We start from the raw sequence: 25,021 nt of genomic DNA, 5'->3' as shown, positions 1-25,021 counted from the left end.
CTTTCGTTTTCCTCTGTGTCTGACCAGCTCACTGACTCACTGCCTGTTGCGTCGTCCTACTTTCCCTTCTGCTTCACGCTACCACTTTCCATTCAGTATACCACCATAATTACAGCCGGACCCTGTGATCGAAACCAGCTTCTTCCATATTCCAGTCGCTCGTCAGATTCATAAGACCAGGTTCACATTTTGGCAGCCTTCGGCACGCCGCTGTAGCTGGAGAAACAAAAGGAACAGGAATTTACTGGGTTTGACAGCCCTGTTATTTTTTTCTTCCCAAACCAAAAGGCTTCCATTAACACCAGTTTCAATGACATGGGTTAAAACTGGGTTGGCGGTAATGATGAATACGTCAACGTGCGTCTGAACGCAGTTTGGACACTGCATCGGCTTTGGTGAACAGCCATCTCTGTCAGGAGTGGCCACTTTATTGTCTGTAATTATGTTGACGTTGAAGTGTTATATAACTTGACTCCTCGTAAGCAGAGACAGCAGCACAATATTAAAGTGTAAGCAAGCAAAGAGAAAATTGAAAGTGAAACTTTCAAACTTTGTCACTTTGTCACTGTGTAATGTATGTCTTTGTAGTTTTGTGGTTTGGCAGTGAGGTGTATGGAACTACAGTGCCTGAGCTGTAGACTATTAATTCTGACAACAAGAGATTAATCTGTAAGAGTAGTCTTGTATGAAGGGTTGAATGTGGATTAAATGCGTGGTCAGCAGACGTGCACTAAATGCCCGTCCCCTGTACAAGACATGAAACGTAGACATGAGTGCTTTGTGTAACTCCACAGGTTGGTGGATGGAAGTTCTTATTCTGGCTTCCAGCACATCCCTAAAGGGTTTCCCTTATCAGGTAGGATAGGATAGGATAGGATAGGATAGGATAGGATAGGATAAACCTTTAATAGTCCCACAATGGGGAAATTACAGGTAGCATTAAAAGAGTACTTCAGTAAATTAGCATTACGCTCCTGCGATGTTGTCGGACTTCTGTAGTGACACTTTAAAAAAGGTGTTATGATGGATGCAGGAGAATCAGAGATATTGTTTTTATTTTATTTTATATGTATTGTTCTTTCTCATCAAAACCTGTCACACACGTTACCCAAAATGCAACTTGATAATTTGGGTGTTTTATGCTAATGTTGAGCTGCTATCCTAAAGCAGAGATGAGGCAGTTGGCTATTGAGGTCTGGTTAGCTCACTCTTGTCCACTCCTCCAGATTTCTTTCGTTGTTAAACTTGTAGAACTTGGAACCTGTAGTAACATGCAGTAGATATGTAGTAATACTCCCTAAGAACCATAAACACACTCTGATGTGTAAAATAGTTGTAGGTCTCCTTTAAGGGTTCAGTCCTGCTCCGAACAACCACACTCAAAGGCAGTACCAAAACCCTGCTTCATGCACATTTTAGGGCACAAATGTGCAGTGTGTAGCTGTCTGTGATTCCTCTGGATGGTCTCATCCACCGTGTTGCGTCATGCACCATCTCAGGGAATGACCGTAGGAAAAATGGATGATCTCATTTAAATCGTATGGTAACGATCTTTGCATTTGGTTGACATTGGAATAAGACATTCCCTGTTTAATTGAATCCAAATTGCATTTCTTCCTTGTTTAGGCATCTGGTCACTGTCACTTTTTTTTTTCTTTCAAGCAGTCAGGGTGAATGAAACGTGAAAAGACCCTGAAATGTTCCACAAACAAAGTTACCAGACTAACAGTTCACAGGGGACTAATGTGCTGCTTTTACAGCAGACCTGTAGACATCTGAACGCCTTGTTTTATCACTAGATGTTTCAAACAGTGCATGTACAGTACACAGAATTGTAAGGAACCCAGTCCCTACTGAATTACTGACACTGAATTTACAGCATTTAAATGTTTTTCTTTGTCTTTCCAGATTTATGTGGTTTGAACTCCCCTCTTTGCAGAAGGTAATTTGAAGTTGTTCAGTTTAAAAAAAAAATACAGTATCCCTATAGTTTTTATGTGTACACTCTTTCTCTATAAATTCTACAAATTCAGTTGTTTATTTTGGGATCTAAAATTTCAAGTCAAGTTGAAAACTCATCGCTCACACGGACTGGTAAAATTCAGACCCCAAAATTCAAAACGGAAAATTGAAACTTGAACTTGGTTCAAGTTCTGTCAGTCACATAAAGGGCTGGAAACCCTTGGAAATTTCTATCTTAATTTGTCAGTCTGAAAAGAAAATCATGTTTTTGGAAAAAAAAAAAAAAAATTCCTTCTGGGAACTCAAACCACATGAATCCACATAGATGATTTCCAAAGTAAAACATTTCAGTGCTATAAATTCAGTGGTATGAAAATATGTATGTTCAGCTGCATCGCAGATGGCAGCAGATTTATCGGTGTCCCCTGCAGTTACGTCGCTATTGCTGGTAATGCTCAGACTGTCATCTAAAGGAAGTTCACTCGCAAATCTGGAAAAAGGATGACAGGTTGTAAAACTTGCAAATTGCTAACATTTAGGTTACAGAATTATCTAGGTGAGTTATCATACACAAAATAAAACAGGATGGGAGAACTCAAGCAATGTGAGCAGAACTTATCAAACCTGATTGTAAACACAGGTAACCAGGTTCACAGCAATAACCAGTTACCTGTGTTTTCTGCTGATCTGTGATTTCTCCCCAACCCACTAACACATTCATTCTTAAACAGGTCAAATAAATCAGGTTTGTCAATAAATCAGGTTTCTCGAGCATCTGTGTTGACCAAGTTCCCTTGAACCTTTACATGGATTAAGAAAACGGTGTTTCCTGTGTATATGACATTTGATAAATTCAGTTACTGCAGAAAGTTATTCAGTCTCTCAAATGTATGTGAATGCGCTGATGTGGTTATCAGCACCATGCTCAAGTGTTTTTTTTCTAAAAGTCAATCTTTTCTGTATCAGGCACTTTCCCTTTCTAGACTTGAGAGGTGGCTTTGAAAGGTTTGAAGTGTGTAAGGTGCCGAGCACAGCACTCAGTCAGGTGTTATGAATTCCAATTCCAGTTTTCACTGTGGAAAAAAAGTCTCAAATGTGTGTGAAGGATAAAACTGAAAACCTTTGACAGCCTTCATTCAAGTCTACAGAGAGGTGTGTGTTTGATTCTCAGGCGATGTTTGGTGGCCTGTTGATTTTTGTTGCCATCACGATGTCTTCTGTTTTCTAATCAGACTTTTCACTCTTATATACATATATACTTAAATCTATCCTGCAGATAGCATTGAAATGATTGTCCTATCAAAAAGACTGACATTTAAAAAAATGTAGTAAATGTAGATGTAGAAGAACATGGTGGATCATTGAGTGGTAGAATAAAAAAAAAGAAAATTGCACCCAGCAGAACGAGCAGCACCTAGATCTAACCACATGAGGGCAGTGTTAATAAATGTATGAAGTGTGATGTGAGGTCCAGATGTGACTACTGGACCTGCGTGTTCAGATGCACACATAAGAAATCCATCTATCTTTGTAACACAATAATTAATATATGTTGAGAATATAAGGTTGTAAGGTTTTTTTTTTGTCTGTGTGTGTCTTGCATGTTGTGGGCGCAGTATCTGAGACAGCTCTGGCTGAGGTGGCTCTGAACATCCTGTGTCTGCTGATGAAGGAGCAGTGGAGCTGGCTGTGCACTGAAAACATTCAGAGGACCATCAGACTGCTGTTTGGGACCATTATTAACAGGTGACATACTACATTTATTGCCTAAAAAGAGAGAAATCCAACACGTGCTTAAAAGAAAATGTATTCAGATAAATCAACATGTTCTAAATGTAAGCATGTTATATTCCAGTGATAGCATGTTAGCGTGTATTGCTAATTTTAGATTGCTAACCCTCAGTCCGACTGCATTTCAGTCCACTAAGTTGCCTTTTACATGAGACGATACTGTTTCCCCCAGAAGAATTTGCATTTCAACAATGCTGCGCTCAGCTGTAAGGTCAGCTGCTCAGTAGCTGGTTGGTGGCAAACATGATAAATGAACTGTTAGTAGACTGTGAAAGAAACTCTTATATAATTGTCTTAAAGTTGTTTTCTTTCCTCCATTTGCCACCTACCTGTACCTTCCTGTATGGGATGTATAATCCTGCAGGTGTGACTGGGTCTGATCTGGGGTTTTCTCCCTGTCTGATGCATCCTGAAGGCCTCCACATAAAGGCATTCAGGAGATATCCTAATCAAATGCCCAAACCACCTTACATTCACTCAGTCCTTGCAATGTGAAGGAGCAGTGGTTCTACTTTTAGCTCCAAACAGTGCCAGTATAGTTGAAACTAACTAGTTCATACAGCATATTGCCTGGCCACGCGCCAGTAAAAGAGTTCATGTCTGTTACAAACAGCCATGATCAAAGGTGAGGTGGAAAGCCCGTCATCATGAAGAGGCAAGATGTGACGTCCATTTTAAAATGGGGATACTGATTCACATTTCAGGACAGTCTCCTCAAAGGTACTCCCAGTGATGCACTCAGCTGAGGGTTGGAACAGCGTCACCCTGACAGTCCAGTACAATGCCCTCATTACTGCTGATGATGCACCAATTCATTCATCAGCCTCCCGGTCCATCTTACCCTCACCTGTGACCAAGACACTGAGATGCTGAACCTCCAACTTAGTGTTATCCTTCATTACTATGATGTTTTTTTTAATATAACATGACAGAGACAAAACCTTACTTAGATACTATGCAGTACATGTTTGACACCTTTAATTAATCCACGGGGGAGGTTCCGTTCACACAGCTGACATACTCACTCTGGGAATTTCTCAATGCGACCACAGTTCTCCACTGTTGGCACACAGGAGCTTCTCAGTGCAAGTCGCCTTATATTTTTGGGTGCAGATCAGCTCCAGCAGAGATTTTAGTGCCTTGCTCATTTTGTATTTTTACGAGAGTTGTTGATGAAGTACAGGGCGAGGTGTTCGTTTTCATCCGCTGTCCCTATTCTTAGTTCCAGGTTATAAGCAGATACTGGTAACATTTTGAAACTGACCTGACTGATGCTGCCATAACAATGCAAATCGTTTTTATCTCCCTGAAACGAGGATTGCCTCCGAGTGACTCTGTCTTCTCAAAGAGCTTTTACAAGCTCTCTCTGTCCCAAATAAAGTGATGGAAACATAGAAGAGGGCCGCTGAGTCTGTATACTCAGCCAGGTCAGGACATGAAGACACGTGTTTCCTAGTGGAGATTCCACAGAGAGAGCTGTTTATGAGCCAGAGTGGGGGACTCTGGCTTATGTGCAGTCGTTAGTCAGGAGAGTTGATATTTTAGATGGAGGCTGAGTCCTTGCAGTGGTCCGTGTCTTATAAAATCAGGGGCATCACTTGCCATGCAGTGCACTTATTAACCACTTAACAGAAACATAAACAGTAAAGGAATATACTCTTTATCCGATTGGAATAACTTGCTCTCGCTTTTTGAATAGTATGAGGGCTTTTCACTACTGCATGTGTTGTAAAATATACGAGCGTACATGCATGCCTGCACTCTTTGGTCCTCAAGAGAATGCCTGACATCAACTCCGCAAACATTTGTCACAGTTAGGTATAGCTCCCGGTGCCAGTAAACTGAACATGCAGACAATGTTCTCAGGTTCTAGTGTTTGTGGTGTTAGTGCTGTGACCTCACGTTCCCTGGGGTGTTAGTATGAGAATATCATTGCTTCACATTGATACTGGGTCCTCTATTTTAAGAAGTTCCACTGGCCAAGAATGAAAGGCCTTGTACTTTTGTTTAGCCTCAGCTATATCAGGCAGCAGTCTGTCAACATTGCAGTGACAGCTCTCAGTGTGGCAGGTATCTCCTCTCATCAACTGGTTTCTCTGTGCAGAGGAGACAAGATGCTGTGAACTGCTGTTGATGGAAACACCACATGTTGTGTTACTAAAATAGTGCTGTTCATTTATAGTTATTAAACAGAGCTGGAAACCAAAGCAAACTGGTATAAAGATGATAAAAACATCAATAAGTGAAATGTACAATAAAAAAAAAAAAAATCCAAGCCTGGATTAAAGTGTTGCATAAAAGTAAAATGCAAAAATAATGCAGCAATAGCTTACATTAAAAAAAATTAAATTACATAAAAGTCTTATATAAAAGCCACTCTGCTAAAAGGAAAAAGTGATTAAAGAATTATGTGAATGATAGTTCCAATTGTTAGCATATGTCAGGGTGTTTTAAAGCGTCCAGGCCACAACCTTTGGGCTTTAGCCAGTATTTACTGATGGTTACCAGAACCATGCCTGAGTATTTCTGGATGCACTCCATCTCATTAAGAGATACAAAAGACAAAGATGGAGCAATTTTAGTGTCCGTTCTTGGCTAAGGCTTAAATCAAGCTAGCAGCATGGCTTTAGGACGAATCCCAGTGACTTTGGTGATTCCCTGTCTTTTCATCTAGCGCCACCAGCAGGTGGAATTTTTGGGGGTTTCAGATTGAAATCTTGGCACCTATTAGATGAATTGTGCCACCAAGTTTAAACTTTTTCTGATACTTGGCGCGGCTTTAGACTCGTAGTCTCTTAATATTGAAATTGAATGAAATCACAAAAAGTAAAGCAGACTAAACTTAAATTAACTGTGATTTATACAGCTTTTTGCCAGTTGTAGCTCATTGGTTTTTTTTTTACAGCTCCTACATAAAGTATGTGTCTGCTGTATGCATGAATAGCCAGTTGTTTCCCAAGTGTTCAGCTGGTGGTGATTCCAGCTAACTCACTGGTTAAACTAACATGAGTTAAAACTTAGAACTAACCCAAAGCTCAGCCACCTTATTTATTTTTTTTTTATTAAGTGGTCATGGTATACTGCAGGCTTGATAATGAACTCAGTGGAGGAAAGGGCTGATTGTATATTATTACCACTGGTTACTGACATCTGTACCTCCCATAGTTTTCAACACATATTAAATACACTGGAGAAATATAAAGCCGCTGTAAGATGCCACAGTGGTCACAGTTTCTATCAGTTTTACTCATTAATAAACTCATCCACAGACTTACCTAAAAATCTCACAGGGAGCATTTTTTTAAGTGGGACTGACAAGATATGTCAAGTGCTGTGAAGGTTTTTATACAATCTGACAGCTGTTAGTGGGAGGCAAATAGAAGCTGAAGGCAGCAGAAACCTTATCCACACCAGCCCACAGCTGTAGTGCATACACATATGTCAGAATTTAATTTGGAATTGCAAGTGGATAGAGAAAGTGTGTGTTTCTGTCTGAGCGATGAAACCAGGACCCGTCTCTCCGGGTCGCCAAATCTGCGCCTGTGAGTGTGTGACAGATCTGGCTGGAAATGCCGGCTCTCTGCTCCTATAAATGGGGTCCAAGGCGAGGCTCTGGTTTGGGAGATGTCTGATTTTTATGGACTGGAAAGTGGGACAGTTTAAGATGAATATAGTCTCTTTCTCTTAGACAGCAGTCTGGACGGAAAATCCAGCTGGAGCCAGATTGTTGTCAGTGTCTAGATGTACTGTAGATGTAGTAGAGTGCAGCCACTTTGTGTCAACATCACAGGCATTTGTAGGGATACACAATGTTCTGTTGCGTTAAATGTGTCCGTAAACATAATACTTCCTGCATTTGCCAAATAAAATGGCGAGTGAACAGTTGGTGATCGTCTTGAGGGAAACATCCATTAATAGAATTGAAAGTGTGCTGATGCATATGTCAGCCTTTAAATGTGTGTGTGTGTCTACTTCATAAACACATGCATGGGAGTGTTGAGGTGATCCTGCCCTTGAACACAATGAAATATGCACTCTGCACTTGTTTACATGCTCTGGACAACGCTGGCTGCAGCCATGCGATGTCGAAACTGGGTCAGTGGCAGTGATGATACAATATAATGATTGTAATTAAGTTGTTCATATTTTCTTGGCAGGCTGTTGTGCCACATGGTCATTAACATGTTGTAAGTGTGATGTATTCCCCCCTGCGTGTCCAGGGTACACATCATGTCTGCACGGGTGCTATTTGTCAGTGCACCTGTACGACCGTGGTGATGCTTAGCAGTCCTTTCCTGTTCTGCCCGTGGGCTGCTTGTTGGTCTGCAGGGCTTCCTTACTGGTTTGTTTTATTTCACCAGACTCTATGTGGCACGTCTGCTCTGCCAGTCTTCAGCTGCACCTGTCACACAGTGACATGATCCTTTATTTTTACTCCCTAAAATGGCATATTAACGCTCCCATAAACAATTCAGTTCACAGCTTGATGATGGAGGTGAGGATAAAGGGGGAGTATGGAGGCTTTAAAGCTTGTCAACAGTTGTCGTAGAGAACGCTCTCACTCTCTCAATCATTTTCTTTTGCTCTCGCTGTCTCTGCTTCTGCTACACTGTTAATTAATACCCAGGCATCTCCATCTGACATCCAGTGGCCTGCTTTGGTTTCACTGGTGGTGAACAACAAGTTGTTTGGCTTTCGGGGGAAAGTGGTTTCTGTCTCACTGCTGTGCTGTTTCGCCTGTGACCGCATTGTGGTGTTTGGAGGGAACCCTGAAGATGTGGTCACAACTCTAACATTAACAAAATATATAACTCTGGCTTTTCTAAGTGTTTTATTCACCTTGAGTGCACTTGCATACTATTTCGTAATTTGTTTTGCAGTTTTACGAGCTGGCAGCTTGCCTTTGCATTGGCACATTTTCTCAAGAATGGGCTGGTGGCACTGAGGCATGCTGCATCCAAGATCCACATTTCTGAATGGTAATCTGGTTATTACAGTCATTCCCCAATTCAGTGCTTTTCACATGTTCATGTAGATGAAATTGTGAAGAACATGTCATCAGACACAGCTCGTATGAAAAGATGTAGTCATGTAGGAATTTGCGGATGAAAAAAACATTCTGTTTAAGGTGCTTTCAGACAACAAGCCGTTGCCACGGCTTCAGCAATTCAATGTAAACACTGTCTCGTTGAGGGCGCGGTGGTGGCGGCGGCGGCGGCAGGGAGAGGGAGGCCAGTTTCCGCTCCCTTGAACACATATAGCTCTTTACTTCTGCATTTGGAATTAATGATGGTTCGACGTCTTCAACTTGACCATGAAACCACAAATACCAGGGGAAAATGATACAGGAGCTGGTCTTACTGGTATCTGAGTTGCCTGATTCTGGAAGAACGGGAAGAAAGGAAGAACAGGGGAGACAGGATCTTCCTCAGTGTTTAACAGCTTGTTGGTCAAAGATCCATTTAATGCAGGTGTAAGAAATTGTCAGAGAAATTAAAGATGCACTATTATATAATTAGATACCTGTAGTTTTTCAGTTGTTGAAACTTTGTAATTGGAGAAGGTCATTACATAGATGCACTTTGATCTTCTATCACCAAATGTGTCAAGAAGAAAACAGCAGTTATTTTCAGATTTAATGTTTCGGGTTTCCTGTCATTGGCAGGCCATCCTAGCCCGTTATACCTCTTTGAGGACCAGCAGTACAGTTCAGGCACAGCTTAGGGCTTCAGCTCGCTCCATGCTGGTGTCAGCTGCTGAGCAGATCCATATGTAGTGATGTTTACCCATGTCAAATGGGTCATTTGCCTGGTATTCTGCTGTAGGCTGGCCACCATGTCCTCCAGAGAGAGAGACTCTTTGGTCTAAAATTACTCCACAGATATGAATAAGTATTAGCAGTAAATGAGATTAGCAATATGTGTCTGGCTTTGAAGATAAGATTATCTTTAGTTGTTGTGAGTTTAGAAGCTGTTGTTCTAAAATGTGTTCTTGTGGACATAGTATTTATTTTGTTTGGTGTCTCTGCCTGACTTTACGAGTGTCACCATTCATTTTTCATTTTGTCTTAACATAACAGAAGACCTCATGCCTCGTTACTGTGTGAAGGCCTAATGATTCTCTGTGACAGTGATGTGAGGAATCCAGGGACCTCTTAGGATCGAACTGCTCTAAATGATTGGACCCAAAACAGAGATCCCTCCTCAGTTCAGGAGGATTTGACACATCTGGTTGTTTTCACAGAGAGGAGGTGATATCAGAGTCTTGTGCTGTTTCTTCTGGTCTGGTGCTGCGCCTTGACATATGAGTCCTGGGGCCAGACATGAGGTGCAAACAGAGGACCCAGCTTGGAAGCTCCAAGCTTCTTTTGTCAGCAGGAATTCACTCTGAGGCTGAGTGCGCTGGTGGTCAGACGGCAGAGCCGTACATGACAGATGTGGCATTGGTGCGAAGAAGAGGAGGGAGTGTTGGATGGAAAAGATGCTTGTTACATAATGGTGCAAGCTATCTATCAGCCTCCATAGAGTGGGGGAGGTGTGACATCCCTGGACAGGCTGTTCCTAAGATGAGACAAATTCAGACGCACCCCTCAAAGTGGGATCAGGCTGTCTGAGTAGCTTATATCTTGCCCTGTGTTTCAGTTGGAAGTTTTCCTCCTGCCATGTCTCTATCATGTTTGCTCAGGGCATTATTCCTTTTTTACATCTGCAGACGTTTCTGAACTATAAATACTGTCTTCTATTACAGGCTAATAGAAGTCAGCAGCTACTTTCATATTCCTACAGGCCTATGTAATCGTCTCAAGGGGACATTATAGGTCAAATACCAAGGTCACTTCTTGTGAAGGTTATGAAACACACTTATCCCCTCAGCCCCAGTGGGCCATCGGTAAAGCTTCCAGCCTCTGTGTCCATTTATCCTTATTTAGTGTTAGTGTGAGTTGTAGTGACATCAAAATCCTCCCTCGGCAGGACATGAAAGATAATATGCGTCATTATTGTCCACACACTTGATAAAGTTAGATGGAGGACAAGTGTGGCGTGCTGAAATCGCTGTTGAGATGTTTGCAGAGTGAACTCGATAAGTGATAAACACGGCGTCTTAAATAAGGACAGTAGCAGGATGAAGTCATGTAGTGACCCTTTGGCCTCTTCACATTTCTGGTGTCTGTTTTCATCACTCACCTGAGCCTGGATGTGGCTCCACAGTTCGTGGTTCGTCTTCTGTCTCTAGAGACATACTTGTGCAATGACACTGCGTCTGTCGAAAACTGGCCCGTAGGCTTATTTTAGCTCAAACGTGGCGTGGTTATACTCGTCTGTGTTTACCATAAATGGTAACTAAAATAAATCCTAGTGGAGTCCAATGTGTACATAGTTTTAGGCCAGCTCAGCTGATGTTTTACATTTAGTTGAATTGTCTTGCATCACAGATTATTGTTTTCCTGCCAAGTATTCAAAGCACCTCCCCTTTATCTTGATCGTCGTTGATTGTGTAAGGTTGACTGTTAGAGCTGAGCTCAATATTTATGCAGTTAATCAGTTCATTCAAACCCTTGAGCCCTTGTGAAAGTAACTGGCCTTTGTCTTACCGCTCGTAATGAGTATATTTATTGAGGCAAAAAGTACACAGTGTGTTTTCCAGAGGATTCAAGGGACACAAGGTGCTAACTGAGGTCCACTGAATGAAGGGTGCCCGCTTTAGCAACCTATGCTAACCCTCAGCACGTCATGTACTGACGTTCAAGCTTTGGTGTTGTTTCCCCAAGTAAGCCCCTAAACAGTTTTATCTGCTTTTGAAAAATGGAAAAATATACACATTATCCGAAGTATCATTGTAATTTATATTTCCTCACCCGAAAAGTGGCAAAAATTCAAATTTCAGTTTGACTTTAAAATGTGAAAAGATTTTTGTTGAACAATAATATTTCCACTAAACTTGGTCAGTCATTTCACTGGTTGCCATTCAGCCTGAGTCAGTTTGCATATTGCGTTCTTATAGTTTCAGTCCAATTTATATTTACTGGTATGAATAAAGAGCCAGGCCGATGTAATATGTGGAGCCGTGTTCTGTCTCTAACTCTCAGGAATCTTCCTTTGAGCTCATATTGGGCTGGCACTGCCTACTCTCCACCCCTGCTGCCTGTGTACCTTTGGAAACTCAAGTGCAATGCTTGAGGGGATTTTCCTCTTAGGACTATAGTATGTCACCTGCACTGTAAACGTCTCTTTCCTGGCAAGCCCAGCAGAGGAGTTGGAGTAATCAGTAGCAGAGAGAATAGCTGGCGAGGCCCCTGTGTTCCTTCGTGTGAGCAGCGAGTTTTTCACCCAGGCAATCTTGAGTCAGCTACAATCATCTCCTGCTTGTGTACAGCTCTGCTAAATCAGCCAACATCTACAAGAAGTTTGTAAAAATTAGCAGGTTGACAGTGACATACACATATTTGGTATACTTCTCCTAATGCGAGCCGCACGTTTGTACCAGTGTGACTTTAATAATACAGTTACACTACCTGCTTTGTTTGTTTTAAGCCACATTAAGCCCACAGGCAGAGAGCAGAACATTGGTTGGCTCTCCTCATGCCTGAAGAACATCTCTTTGACAGGGCTGTTGGCTTTCATGGTTGCAATAATGTTGTACAGTCTAAGACTCAACCAGACCACAATCTCTCATATAGAATTACCTGGCATTTGTCAGTTTCAGTTGGTTTAAAGCATTCTGCTCTGTGTGTGTGTGTGTGTGTTGGTGTTTGCATACACTAACCTATCTCAGTGATTGTCTTGTGTGTTAAGTGTGTCACTTTGGGTATTAGCGTGATATGAATAGAAACCAAGACGGCGTTAATGTCGATCTCTGTGGGCCACACGTGAGTAAATTGCAGCTCAGGGTTATAACGTCACATGTCTGCTTGTTGACCAGCCACGGGGAACGAGACACCGCGAGGGGTCCCAGTAAAACTAGGCCGGGCACGTACGTACACCAAACAACAGAGCTGACCTTAGACAGCAGGGCAGGCGGCTGTAAAGCAGCACCGTGGCCCGAATGGAGGTGGTGATAGGACGAGCCCTGAGCCTGTGGGCTACACTGAGGTGTACGCCTCACTGGGATCAGACACATCACACACTGAGGCAAAAATAACTGTCCTCATCACTCACATCTGTGAACCACACAGACTGGAAGTCTGGTTGGTATCTTTCTGCTTCCACTGGTGTGTGTGTGGAGACGGGCTGTACAGTGTAGGCTGTTACATGATGATGATGACACCTCTGTCATTGTGTTTGCCTTCTTCCCCCTGAAGTTGAGGTGTAGTGATCTCATCATGCCTTGTGAGGCTGTTTGTGAGCTGTCTCCTTTCTCTGCGGCTGTTTGGCTGAAGTTACGCTCACCAGCTCACTCACGCTTTTGTACAATGCATTGTGTAATATTTTAAATGTTTCGCTGTCCTATAATGAACCTTCAAATTCTCATCGGTTTAGAGGAAAATATTAAAGAAATATTAGAAATATTAAAACCCCTGAAAACTTTCCAAACTGAACTATTTCTCCATACCGTAACAGTTAAAGTTAAAGAAAAAATGCCATCACATGTTATTCATTAAAGGTTTTAACACCTGCAGCTAATCTGCTTCATGAAGACTTTAATTGACGGTGGCCTGGCAGCATAAGCAAACAAACACACAACCGTCAGCGCATTTTGATTACGATGTTGCTAAACTCTGATTGGTGCATGGGCGTACCTGACTTCACCTTTTTCTCACTGAGTCTGCCCCTCAGCGGAAAGGGCCAGGGAGAAAAAGAGGAATGTGCTTGGTCCACGAGCACAAGCAGAAATGACAGACGCTTATTCTGCAACACAACCAGTGACCTGAGATTTAAGTGGAATGCCCAAATAAACTTTACTTATGGGTAACATGTTGCTTAATCACGACAATTTGATTTAGTAAACACCATCTTGCTAATATATCCATATGTAGTGCATTGGTGTATGTGCAGTAAACAGGTATAGTGTTAATCTTAGAAGTCTCTCCTTCTGTCTATGACCACGACTGTTCTGAGTCAGGGTTGGCTGTGAACGTTGGACAATTAGCACTTCATCGTATTGACCGACCTCTAATTTTATCTCTGCTTCTCAGTCTGAACACAGCTGCTTTTGGTGAACGCCTGGCACTGACTTCTAGCTCAACAGAGCTTCTCGTAAAAGCAACAATGTACTATAACTGGAATGTGCTATAATTTTTAGATCCGTATCGTTGATGTTAGATATATGTATCAAGGCCCACCACCACCACGATTAATCATCAGTTAATCGTTGTGCTGGTGCTCAGTCACGTTAGGATTCGCACTCAAACTTGAGTGCGAATCTGCTTGAACGGGCCTTTTGGGAGCAATCCTTCAGCTTTGACACTTCCATTTGGACAGGATTTAATTCTGGAAAGCAGAATGGATTATTTTTAATAATGTGTGTGCTGTTTAGAGATTTTAATCCTCTCAGGGCTGCGTGTGTCTGATATTTTCCCCTCTATATCTGTATCATTTACAGTGCCAAATATCTAGTGTTTTTTTGGCACATACAAGTGCTGTTAGAACCGACGAGGGTCAAGCAATTTTTTCCACTGGATATCATGTATTACTAGCCACATCTTGTAATCTGGCAAAGCATAAGATGCAGTCAAAATGCTGTCAATGCCGTGGCTCTAAAACGATGAGGAGCATGGTAAACATATATCTCACCTAACTCCCCGGAATATGAATCTAAGCCACATGAAGCTGCACAACTTTTCTTGCTAACGAACTTCTTTTTCACGAAACATGCAACATTTTAACAGTAAAATTGAATTGAAATGCATTTCTAGCAAAACAAAAACATGACAGTAAAGTTACATAACTTGCTAACACAAGGAAGAAAACATGAATGCTATTAGTCCTTTTTTAGACTGGGGTAGTGCTGCACTTTAGCCTCTTGTGGCTGAAATGAGTATTACAACAACAAACACAGAAAAATCTTGGAAAAAAACAAAATAAAACTTTTTCCCAACCTTAAAAAGGTTATCTTGACAAAACCTTTTTTCCCCACCTGTTCATAGTCATAAGCTCATAAAGTTATCAAAAGAACAGTTTAGATTAGATGTCGAAAATTCTTTTTCTCACTCGCTTTATGTAAATCATGGCTTATTCAGTAAGTCTGTTTTCATTGTTGCATTTAGCTTTTATCGATACACCAGCTTGTCCTCACAGCCAACGGAAAAACCTTTATGCAGTATTTTGGGATTTTTCAAATTGTCAAAACAAATTGTGTTTCCTTTAAGTTTTTTTTTTCTCACCAACACCAGTGGCACAGAGTGAATTCACAGAGTTCTATGTGTTCATCCCGTTTATTCTCTCATGTTTCCACATGTTGAGCAATGAAAAGAGGTCTGACGTTTTTATGGGCAGGGGTGTACTGTACTCAAGAGAACCTGCCTGCAGCTAAAATATATGGAGGTCGTGTAACAGACAGACTAGTCTATTTGAGTGGTGATATACTTACTTACTACCACAGCCATCAAAAATGTGTTTATTTGCTGTTTTTGACTCCACATCCTGTCTCTGTGCGTCAGTCTGTCCTATTTCAGATCCTGAAGAGTTTCTCCCTGAACCTCCAGTGTGCACAGTGTGAGGGGAAGCATGCCTGAATAAATGTCATGGGCTCCAGTAAAAACTGATGCTGGTCATTACTGTGAGATAAAACAGGCAGGGAGTCTATTGTCCAACAACAAGTTCTGTCAGTCTGTCATGTTACGGGTTGTGATGTGTGTACCAATCTGACTCTGTGGTCACATTAATGCAGAATTTTGGTGCCAAATGTTAAAGTGGAATGAGGAAAGAGTTGTGCAGATTTCTGAATAAGCAGTGGTAAACTGTTGTGTGTTTGCACTGGACAGGGCGGTCTGACATTTTGTTTCGAGTGAATACACATTAGGTTCAGTGCTCTATAGCATTTTAATGAACCTGAAATCCAGTCCAAATAAAACTAAATCTCAGAGATCTGTAATCAGTTTTGAGTTGACTGCAGAAGCCGACTTGACATTCACACTGACATAACAGCTTCAGCCTGCTCACTTTCACTAACTGTCTTTCTTTTTTTTTTTCCATAAGCTACTTGCTTGAAATACTGGAGGTGCAGATGCAGTCCTATGACTGCGCTTGAAAAGTCAAAAACATGTCCTTAACCAGCCACTTTTTGTTGTACTCCATGGAAAATGTCACAAGGTCAAGGAAGGATGTGAAGGAGAGTTCATAAGCAACTGCAGTGCTAAGAGAATACGGATGTTATTGATGTGGACTGGCTTTAAATGTCACTGCTGTAAGGAATTGTAGGACAGCATTATCTCCTTTTCTTTTGCAAAGAGTGATCCAGTGTAACTTGTGCTAAAGGAGATAAGAAAGGAGGGACTGAAGCTCCTCTTCCTCAGGGTTTAGATAGTTCAACCAGTTCTTATCATGGCTGACACTTAGATACTTCCCGGTTATTTCACTCATTTAGCAAAAAGACTTTTTGAATGCTTAAAATCTGGATGGGATGAACATAAATGTTAACCAGGAGTTGATCCTGAAATTGTCATTATGTGATAAGTTAGATCATTTCTTTAGGGTTTCCACTCCAATGTTTTTGTTGAACCACAAAAACAGCACGGTTCACTTGCGGTCATAGAGTGGCATTACAGAGTGATGTTTCATTTCACTGACAAATGATCTTTGGCTGAGCACAGACAACAGCCAAGTGTCATTTTGTCTGTTATGAATTAATTTTAATTAGCAACAGCTGAAAAAGATTTGATAAGAGATTTGTTGGTGTCAGAGCTTTAACAAATCCTGATATGCTGCCAGCCAGGAACTGGAGCCAAAGTGGAACTGATCTTATGTTGAAATCTGTTTCCCCTTTGAATAATGTTTCCCAGTGTATGTCCCGGAGCGCCTCCCTCCATGGTTGGAGGTAGGGTTTAATTTAGGCTAAGGTTAGTTAAGGTTAGGTGTTGCAGAGATAACTGGTCGAGGTTAAGGTTGAGTTGAGGGTTAAACCTCACAAAAGTCAACTGGTTGAGTCAGAGCTAAGGTTTTGATTCAGGTGAAAGACGTTCAACACAACACTGACTTAGAAATGTGCCCAAATTGTGTTCATGGTGTGAATATTAACTTAACATGATATCACAGATTTCCCCAGCAGCTATCAGGCATCCTGTCATTTACTGTGGTGTTATTTGAGATGCAGGTTATTGGTGTGTCCTGAATGGTGCTGTACAACTTTGCCAAGCCACAGAGAAACTGATATAAAGCACGTGTTCTCCTTTAATGACACTGCCCACATTGGCATGATGTTGCTGATATGAGGCTCACTTACAGTAGATGCTGCCAGTAGGGTGACGTCGGTGCACATATAAAAACCTGAAAACCATGAAACCATGAGCATTTTGAACAGTCTGTCTGCTGGGTGCCTTCAGTTACATCAGATCCCAGACCAGACAGTGTGAGCATGTCAGTTCAATCTGAAGTGTAAAGCTAGATGGAGAAGTTCTGTTTTGTGTCTGGGAAACACTGCTACAGTATTTTTATTTGCTGATGGTTGTCCTTCTTTGTTAAGCAGTAGTAGCTGGACAGGGCAGTCCTGCTGTCACTTTTGTGGTGTTTGTTATTTTTCTTTATCACAGCGGAAGACACTGTGGAATGGAAATATTGTGAATTTAGTAGGTAGCTATAAGTGCTAACAGTGTTGTGGTTTTTCAGACTCAGGCTGTAAAGATTTGGTTGTGCGTCTGTTATTCTGAAATACCCAGTAGAACATTGTGCACTGACTCTTCAATAAGTCTTATATCCTGATTTTCAGTATTACTTTTAGTGCATCATCAGTCATTTTCAATACAAAACATCTCTTGATTTCAGACAGAAATAGACTAAAGGGGGCTTCTCATTTCGAGCTGATTTTGGTAGTTAACGTTCACCTCATGAGTTGGTAGAATAAGTTTAGTTAAAGTTAAAATGAATCAGCTCATTTATCATAAATGAGCTGCAAAAGTGTATGTGCTTGTAAATGACAACTTTATGTTCTGTACAAAATTCCTCTTTTAGATATAGGCCTTTATTTGTTTTGTCTGACTGGTAGTTCAAAAGTCGTATTTTGTTTGCTGTTACATAAGACAAAGAAGAAACAGCAAATCCTATTTCACTATTCAGAAGCTATAGCATTTTTTTTTTTTTTGAAAAACAGCTGAACTAATTTTGACTAAAACTTTGGCGTTATGAGGGACCGACCAGTGGATGGTTTATTATTGATTACGCATGTTCTTCCTCTGCAGTTGTACAGCGTGAAGAATCAAAAATACCATCAGTGTTAAGAATTTGGCTTCTCTTGCACTATTATAAAATACCATGGGATGAAAATATGCAAACTAGTGGAAAACTAGTGGAAAAAATGGTGGCTGGCACAGCTTGTCCATCCATAGCTTCTCTGAGTGCAGTTCAGCAGAGTGGTAACTGGCCATAACAAGCTAATGAAATAACTTCATTAGGGCCCACATGAAGTGAACAAACATTAAGCAGAACATTAAGCCCTGAGGGAGGTCCCTGGTTCTATTTAACTCAGCTCTGAGGTTTTGAACATTATTGCGTAACAGCATCTGCATGGTGTTAAACATTTTAGGGTGTCTGCAAGTCCTGGAAAACTCTTACAGGATCTGAACAGACCTTGAGGCTGTGAATGGTCTTGAACACCATGATTTTGCATATAATTAGTTGCTTTGTCGTCATTGAGACTTGCAGGTATCACCGACATCTTAACAGAATTGACCTGTGCAATGCTTGAAGGCTTGAGCTGCCCTGATGTTGTTTTTAGCTTTTACTTTGTGCTTTAAATAACCTCCTCGTGGCAAATGGCTGTGTTTCCAACCCTCAGAGGGTAAATCTTGGTGGGAAAAAAGGTCAGGTCAGAACCAGAGGGTCAGAGTCTCCCAGCTACACGTAGTCTATTGAATTTACTCATCACAAGACCTTAAATCCAACAGTTATGTGGAATACTTCAGGGAAATGAGCCCAGTTTGAGATCACCTCCAATGTGAGACTGTGCTAGGCTGGTCTCCTCTGCTGCACCTTGGGTTTCAAATCCTTGTGGGAATGCAGTGAGGCGTGGGTTACATTTAAAAGGATTGGCTGGTCTGAGGACAAGATCAGTCAGTACTTGTCAGGTCAGGCATGATGAAAAGGTCACAACTCAATGAACTTACTGACTGATTTGTGAGACCTTAAAGTCCGTAGGTTAACCAGCTATACTTTTATGTGGAGGGTGTTTCAGTCCACCCACATCTAAAGAACACTACATACTCGGGTGGTGGTAGAAATCACAGGTATCTCAAAACTTGAATATTAGGAGACCATAGTATTCTACCCTAAACTAAACTGTGGTGCTAACTGTTAACAACTGTTATGTGTTTGTAAAATTCAGATGGCTGGATGTGAGTGTAGCCAACCTGACGTGCAAAAGGTACTGGGTGGTGTACCTGCAGGTCATCCAGGAGGCCGTATGGCCAGGTGGAGCTCTGCCTACGTCCCCTCGACTTGAGCGCAGCCAGCAGCAGAAGGACACCACCAAGCAAGAGGCCTTGCACTGTCTGATGAGAATCCTACCGGGTACCTATACACATAGTAATCTTTATGTGTTTATGAAAAAAAAAAAAAAAATCTGTATAAGCTGTTTTACAACATCAGAATAAACCAGTATTAGCCTTAAATTTCCAGCATCAGTCGGGCCCTGCTATAAATTGGTAAGTTGGTCAAAGGTAAATGAGTGTCTCATCTTACAGTTACACACACAACAAACAGACAGGTGCACAATGGTACATGATTCTCCGTATCTTTGTGTTTTTCCAGATCTGGTCTCAGAAATGCTGGGCTCAGATAAGTACAAACTCAGCTGGCAGACTGCACTGGACTCACTTCAAGACCCCTACATTAACAGGTGAACATACTATATACCATACAGAACGGGAAGAAAAATTGCTAGGCTCTCAAGTTACACTTTTCTTCTCAAATTCATAACTTAGTCAAAACAGACATGATACATTTCTAGAATCAGCGTTACGTGACAGAAACAGTGGTGTCACTGGTTCCCAGCACCGAGAGATGATGATGATGATGATGATCCTCTTAAATCTGCCTGCGTGCTTTGTATACTCAGATGCAACCGCTTTGTTTGCTGATGGAGGCGCTGGCTCGTGTTAACAAGCAGGTGTATCTAATCAAGTGGCCGGGGAGAGTATGAGCTCACTTGCACACACACAGACAGAAACACACTCACCTGGAATCGTCCAGTGTGGACTAATTTCTCCTCTAAACAACAGGCTGTTGACTAAACAACAGTTTAAGAAGTCGAAAAAGGTTTACAGATGTAGGAAAAAAAAAAACCTGACTGACTCTAACCGAGGGTGGAGGAGCCCTTCACCACTTACTGAATTTGTCCGGGCAGACAGCTCTACTGAAGGTCTCACTGGTTTCAGACTCGTTCCGTTTGATAATGACGTCTGTCGTAGTCCAACGGACACAGTTCAACTGTGTTTGAACCTCATGACTTAATTTGAGCTCTGCCATGGACTGTGAACTCTTACACATTTAATCCATGTAGACAGGTACAGTGTGTGCCTTTCTAAATTGTATCCTGTGGTGTGAATTTGTCCCCCTGTGGGCTTGTTGTTGCACATGAGGTTAGTTGTACTGAAATCTCAGGGATGATCAGATCAAACACGATGTGACCAAGCTTTATTTAGGCCAGTTTTTCACCCTGGGTTTGTTTGTCTGAGTCTTAGTTTGGACTCTGAGCTCACCGCCCTCTCTGGAAGAGGCCAGCTCTGCGTCCTCATTTGCTAACTGTTGATCATTTGTTTTAATTTAGTGTGACGCTTAAATCTCCACTCTGTAAACACTGATGTTATAATGCGAACGGCTCCTGATGATGAAAGCATCAAGTCAAGGTTTTCAGTAGTTTCATTCTGTAAAAAGCAACATATGTGTAGTCAGCTACAGCCTGAAATAACTTAAACGTCCTCCGTATAGAAAGACATTGACACAAATGAAAATAAGCTGGTTTTTCATTACAAAACCCAAAGGGGCCTCACATGAGCTACGTTATCATAGCATATCCTCACCAGGTCTCATTCAAATTAAGTCACTAAAGAAACTCTGCTGGTCCTGTTTTCTTAGACACCTGGTTTACTGTATATTTGACCTTTTGCTGGAGTTCCTGCTTCCTGAATTACCTGAGGACGACTTCCAGAGGAGCCTGCTGCAGACCCTGTGTAAAAACCCAGAGAAGTTGCTGGGGTGAGGAGACAAGCCAACAGGAAGACCCGCAAATCCAGCACTGATTTTATTCATCCTAACATCATCACTCATCACTGAATTTGCAGAGAAGCAGAGTGAGAGCGAGGCTGCTCCTGTTCTACTAATGTTCCTCAGTGAGAGTGGAAGTGAACGTGTCTGGATGAGACTGAATGTTCTCTGTCCCCACTTTAAACTCCTGAGGTCAGTCAGTAATTATGTGCTGATGTATTGATATATGAGGTTCGTGATCATGGTGTCCTGTATACACACACTTAAACACACACTACATTTGAAGCAGCTTTAATTATGTGAGAGCACCTGGTTTGTGTTTGAGCTCATGTGTCTGACGTGCAGCGCAGTTCTAAACATGTGGCAAACCGTCATCCGCTGTCCACATTCAGCCTCTTCCTGCCTGCTAAACCCCCCAGCTTTGGCTAAACTCTCTTCAGATGGGTTTCACACACTGTCCTCATCCCTTCCCACAGTCTCTGGGTAGAAGTCCTCACACCTGTTGCTCTAAACTGGAAAAGCAGGATTTGCTTTTTCCCCCAACTTAAATCTCAAAACACTCTATAGGGATTTAGAGTCACTGATTTTTTTTTCATTCCAGTTGGTGGAAACAGTCTGGGTGTGTGGTTTGTCCAGTCAGGTTTCACTTAGTCTTCAGGTGTGTCCACAAAGCCCACGTCGGCCTGTTGCCTGATCAGCAGTGACGCAGTGAGATCTTCCTCCTCACCTGATTGTCACAGATTGAATCACCTGCCTCAACTTTTCCCAGTATTTATAAGATTTTCCTTCCTTCCTGTCATTACAGTCACCAATAACTAGATTTCATATTCTATGACACTGTGTTGAGCCAGTGTATAAATTCAGTCCTTTGTCCCCAGAACTGTCTTCAGTTTTACTTCAGTCGCCTTAGAAACCATCTGAAGAGAGGTTTAGTGGTGTAACCACACAGTCTGCTGTCACTTTAAACGTATAGGTGAAGGTTTCTGTACTTTTGAAATTTGCCTTAATATCTTACTGCCTTATTGGACGGTGGTAACACAACAATCAGAACTTCTTTCCCAGCTGGATAAAGACACAGAAACTGTTGTAGTTTACTGAAAAATTCATCCAAAGTATTTTACAACTCAGATCATTATTCATATCTCTATCTCAGACATGTGTGACCCTTACGTCACCACACTGTCTTAAAATACTGGCTAGCTGCTTTTCACTTGAAGCTGGCCGGAGTGATGATGTTGTGTAGAGTAAATCAGTCTCTGGCTGCACTTTAATGGTCCAAAATGTTCTGACTATTCCATTTAGTGAAGTTGCATACTTCTGTGTTTTATTTTTAGGAGTATAGAGTCATCTCCAAAAGGATTATATTGAGATAAAGATACGCAGTATTTTCTCATTTAAGATAAATCATGTGTGGTTCTGTTTCATTCCATCTTGTGAGTGAAAGAAAAAAAAAAGTCAGATTTTTCATGTTACTATCATTCCAGTGTTTTTGCACTTTCACCATGGTTTAGTGGTCTCATCCTTCTTTTAAATCCCTTTTTTCTTTCCAATGTGTTAACTTGTGATTCAGTCTATTTATTAACCTATTTATTTGCTTGAAATGCTAATGAATGAAATGCTGATGACTTATTGTGAATTCCAACCACGAAAGGAGGAGTGAGGTGAGAAAGTGCTTTTCCCTGGATTTTGCCTTACGAGGTGACCTGATGAAGCAGTGGTGTAGTCGGTGTAACCACAGACCCTGACTAGCACCCAGTTCCAGTTCTCTGTAGTGAAACCGCTGACGCTTTTCATTTTATTGTGTCAGATTGTGCTGAATGTTGAAGCTGTTACAGTTCTAATGGTGTAATGGAGGATTGTATTTTATTCTGATGAAGGAATTCCTCTTATGTTGTTATGCTAAATCTGCACATATTCACTTGATTATATACACCTGTATATTGCTGCCACCAATAATATACAACTTTTTTCCTTTTCCTCTCATTTTAAATTTCCTTATCTAAACTTATGAAGTGAAGCTCACAACATACTGTTGAGTGATTTTGTTCCATGGCTGGATGCTCAGTCATTAGTAGTAGTAACCAGCGTCAGTGGGATTTTGAATGAGGTTTTCTTTCTTCTGGAACAGAACCCTGTGGAGTCTGTTTTGCCTCAGAGAGGGGCAGTACGTCGTATGTAGTGATATGTTTTTATTACGAGACGTTTCCTGTTTAAACAGAGAATCATTCGATATGTAGTAACAGGCACGATGTAATGTCATAACAGTGTGAAAAATATCTTGTTAAAACATTAAAAGGATCATGTTAAAGCCAGGAATTTTTCCCGTTATAACAAAAAACAAAAAAACATATTCGTCGTGTGGCAGCTTTATGCTGCTGAACTTATCTGCTTTAATCAGGTGTTGATGATTGATGTTCCAACATGTCATGGAAAAAATGCACAGCTCTGTTTGTTCTGGAAGCTTTACCTGTTTACACCAAATGTTACGTGGAACAGCAACATTACACAGACAATTACAACATAGACACAAAAGATTATGCTGATGTCTTTTACAGTAATATGTGATATTGTACAGGTCCAGTGTTAAGTATAATTCAGTTCCCCTGTCTCCTCTGTCTTTAACACTTCTGTCTTATTTTCTGTCAGATCCTGTGTCTGGTGTTTTGTGTGCACTGTGACTTTTGAACACGTGGTTGTGTTGTGCATGTTAACGCTGTGAAGCTGTGTCTCCATTGTCTCCATTGTCTCTCACAGACTGTGTCGCAGTCTTTCTGGTGGTTCCTGCACATATTTGCAAACTCAATAAAGTTTCCAAACATGATTTATTAAATCTTCAGCAGTTGTTCACGCTCATTATTTTCTTGGCCTGAGGTGGTTTATACATTTTACAAGAGGCTGGTGGCTGGTTATTCTTATTTATTTTATTTATTTCTTTTTACGAGATTTAACTTTAAATTTATCCCAGACCTTTTTCTAACTGCCTGGACGCTCACCAGAAATGTACTCTGCCTCTTCAAGGTCATTTATGGAGTCAGTGTTATCTGTTTTTACCCCTTTGAGTAGACATTTTACGTTCGCTCTGCTCAGTCAGCTCTCCACTAATTTGCTGTAGCCTGCAAGACTCGTGATTCATGTCCAACAACAACAAGAAGTGTGTGGATGAAAATCTTTAAATACCCCATAATAAAGATCAGACCCATTTCTTGGAACTGTTTCTGTTCAGCTCCACTTCTCTTACAACAAAGGAGGGATGGGGAGGGGGGGCAGGGGGCGTTGGTGTCGGAGGGTAACTTTGCATTGCTGAGAAATGCTCATAAACAGGATTTACAGATAAACCTGTACGCAACTCCGTGGATTCATCAAGCGCTGAGGGATATGGATGAATAAATGTGATGTATGTTGATAGTATTTTTTTATTGAGTACGCACATTGAATAAATCAGATTTTTCTCAGTTAAATATAATACTTCAGTCCTCTCTGACTGCTGAAGTCTCCCACCCTGGGGCCTTAGTCCTTGGCCAAGTTGTTTCACTTTCACCATGGTAGATTTTTTTTTTTTTTTTTTTTTTTACTAAACTTTCTTGTGCTAATACTAATCTGTGTGAGGTGTGTTCACTTACAGTATTCTTGCTTGTTCTGGACCTTTTGATCGTTTCCCACAGACTTCTTCAGTTTGCTTTTCTGTCACTTGATTCTTTCCACAATTTTGAGCACTTCAGGGATGTCTCACTACTTAAAACTTACAACTTCGTTCCAGACCTTGGAGACAACAGTTGACAAAACACTGTCCACTCAATGTCCACTTGCTTGTTCTTTGAGCGTTTCACTGTATTGCATAATGGACCTGCAGTTCCATGACAACTGAGCGAACTCCATCTGCTGATGAAGACAGTCTAGACTGATATATATATCCATTT

General features: G+C 41.3%; 1 protein-coding gene across 5 annotated transcripts in view; it reads left to right on the top strand.

Moving 5' to 3' along the window:
* Window positions 1-23,940, top strand: part of snx19b (sorting nexin 19b) — a 29,684-nt gene extending 5,744 nt beyond the window's left edge. For 3 of the 5 annotated variants that reach the window (XM_041046301.1, XM_041046298.1, XM_041046297.1), the window contains 4 exons: window positions 3,579-3,708; window positions 19,225-19,409; window positions 19,650-19,737; window positions 20,976-23,940. In XM_041046301.1, coding sequence (XP_040902235.1) covers window positions 3,579-3,708; window positions 19,225-19,409; window positions 19,650-19,737; window positions 20,976-21,099 — 527 coding nt within the window. In that variant the 3' untranslated portion in view covers window positions 21,100-23,940. Of the gene's footprint in view, window positions 1-3,578; window positions 3,709-19,224; window positions 19,410-19,649; window positions 19,738-19,956 lie in introns of all 5 variants that reach the window. The other 2 variants (XM_041046299.1, XR_005894579.1) reach the window with 2 other exon arrangements.
* Window positions 23,941-25,021: the final 1,081 nt, after the last annotated feature.

This window comes from Toxotes jaculatrix, chromosome 9 (genome assembly GCF_017976425.1).
Source record: "Toxotes jaculatrix isolate fToxJac2 chromosome 9, fToxJac2.pri, whole genome shotgun sequence".
Lineage (NCBI taxonomy): Eukaryota > Metazoa > Chordata > Actinopteri > Toxotidae > Toxotes > Toxotes jaculatrix.
The sequence above is the reverse complement of the archived record's forward strand: the minus strand, read 5'-3'. Positions and strand labels throughout refer to the sequence as shown.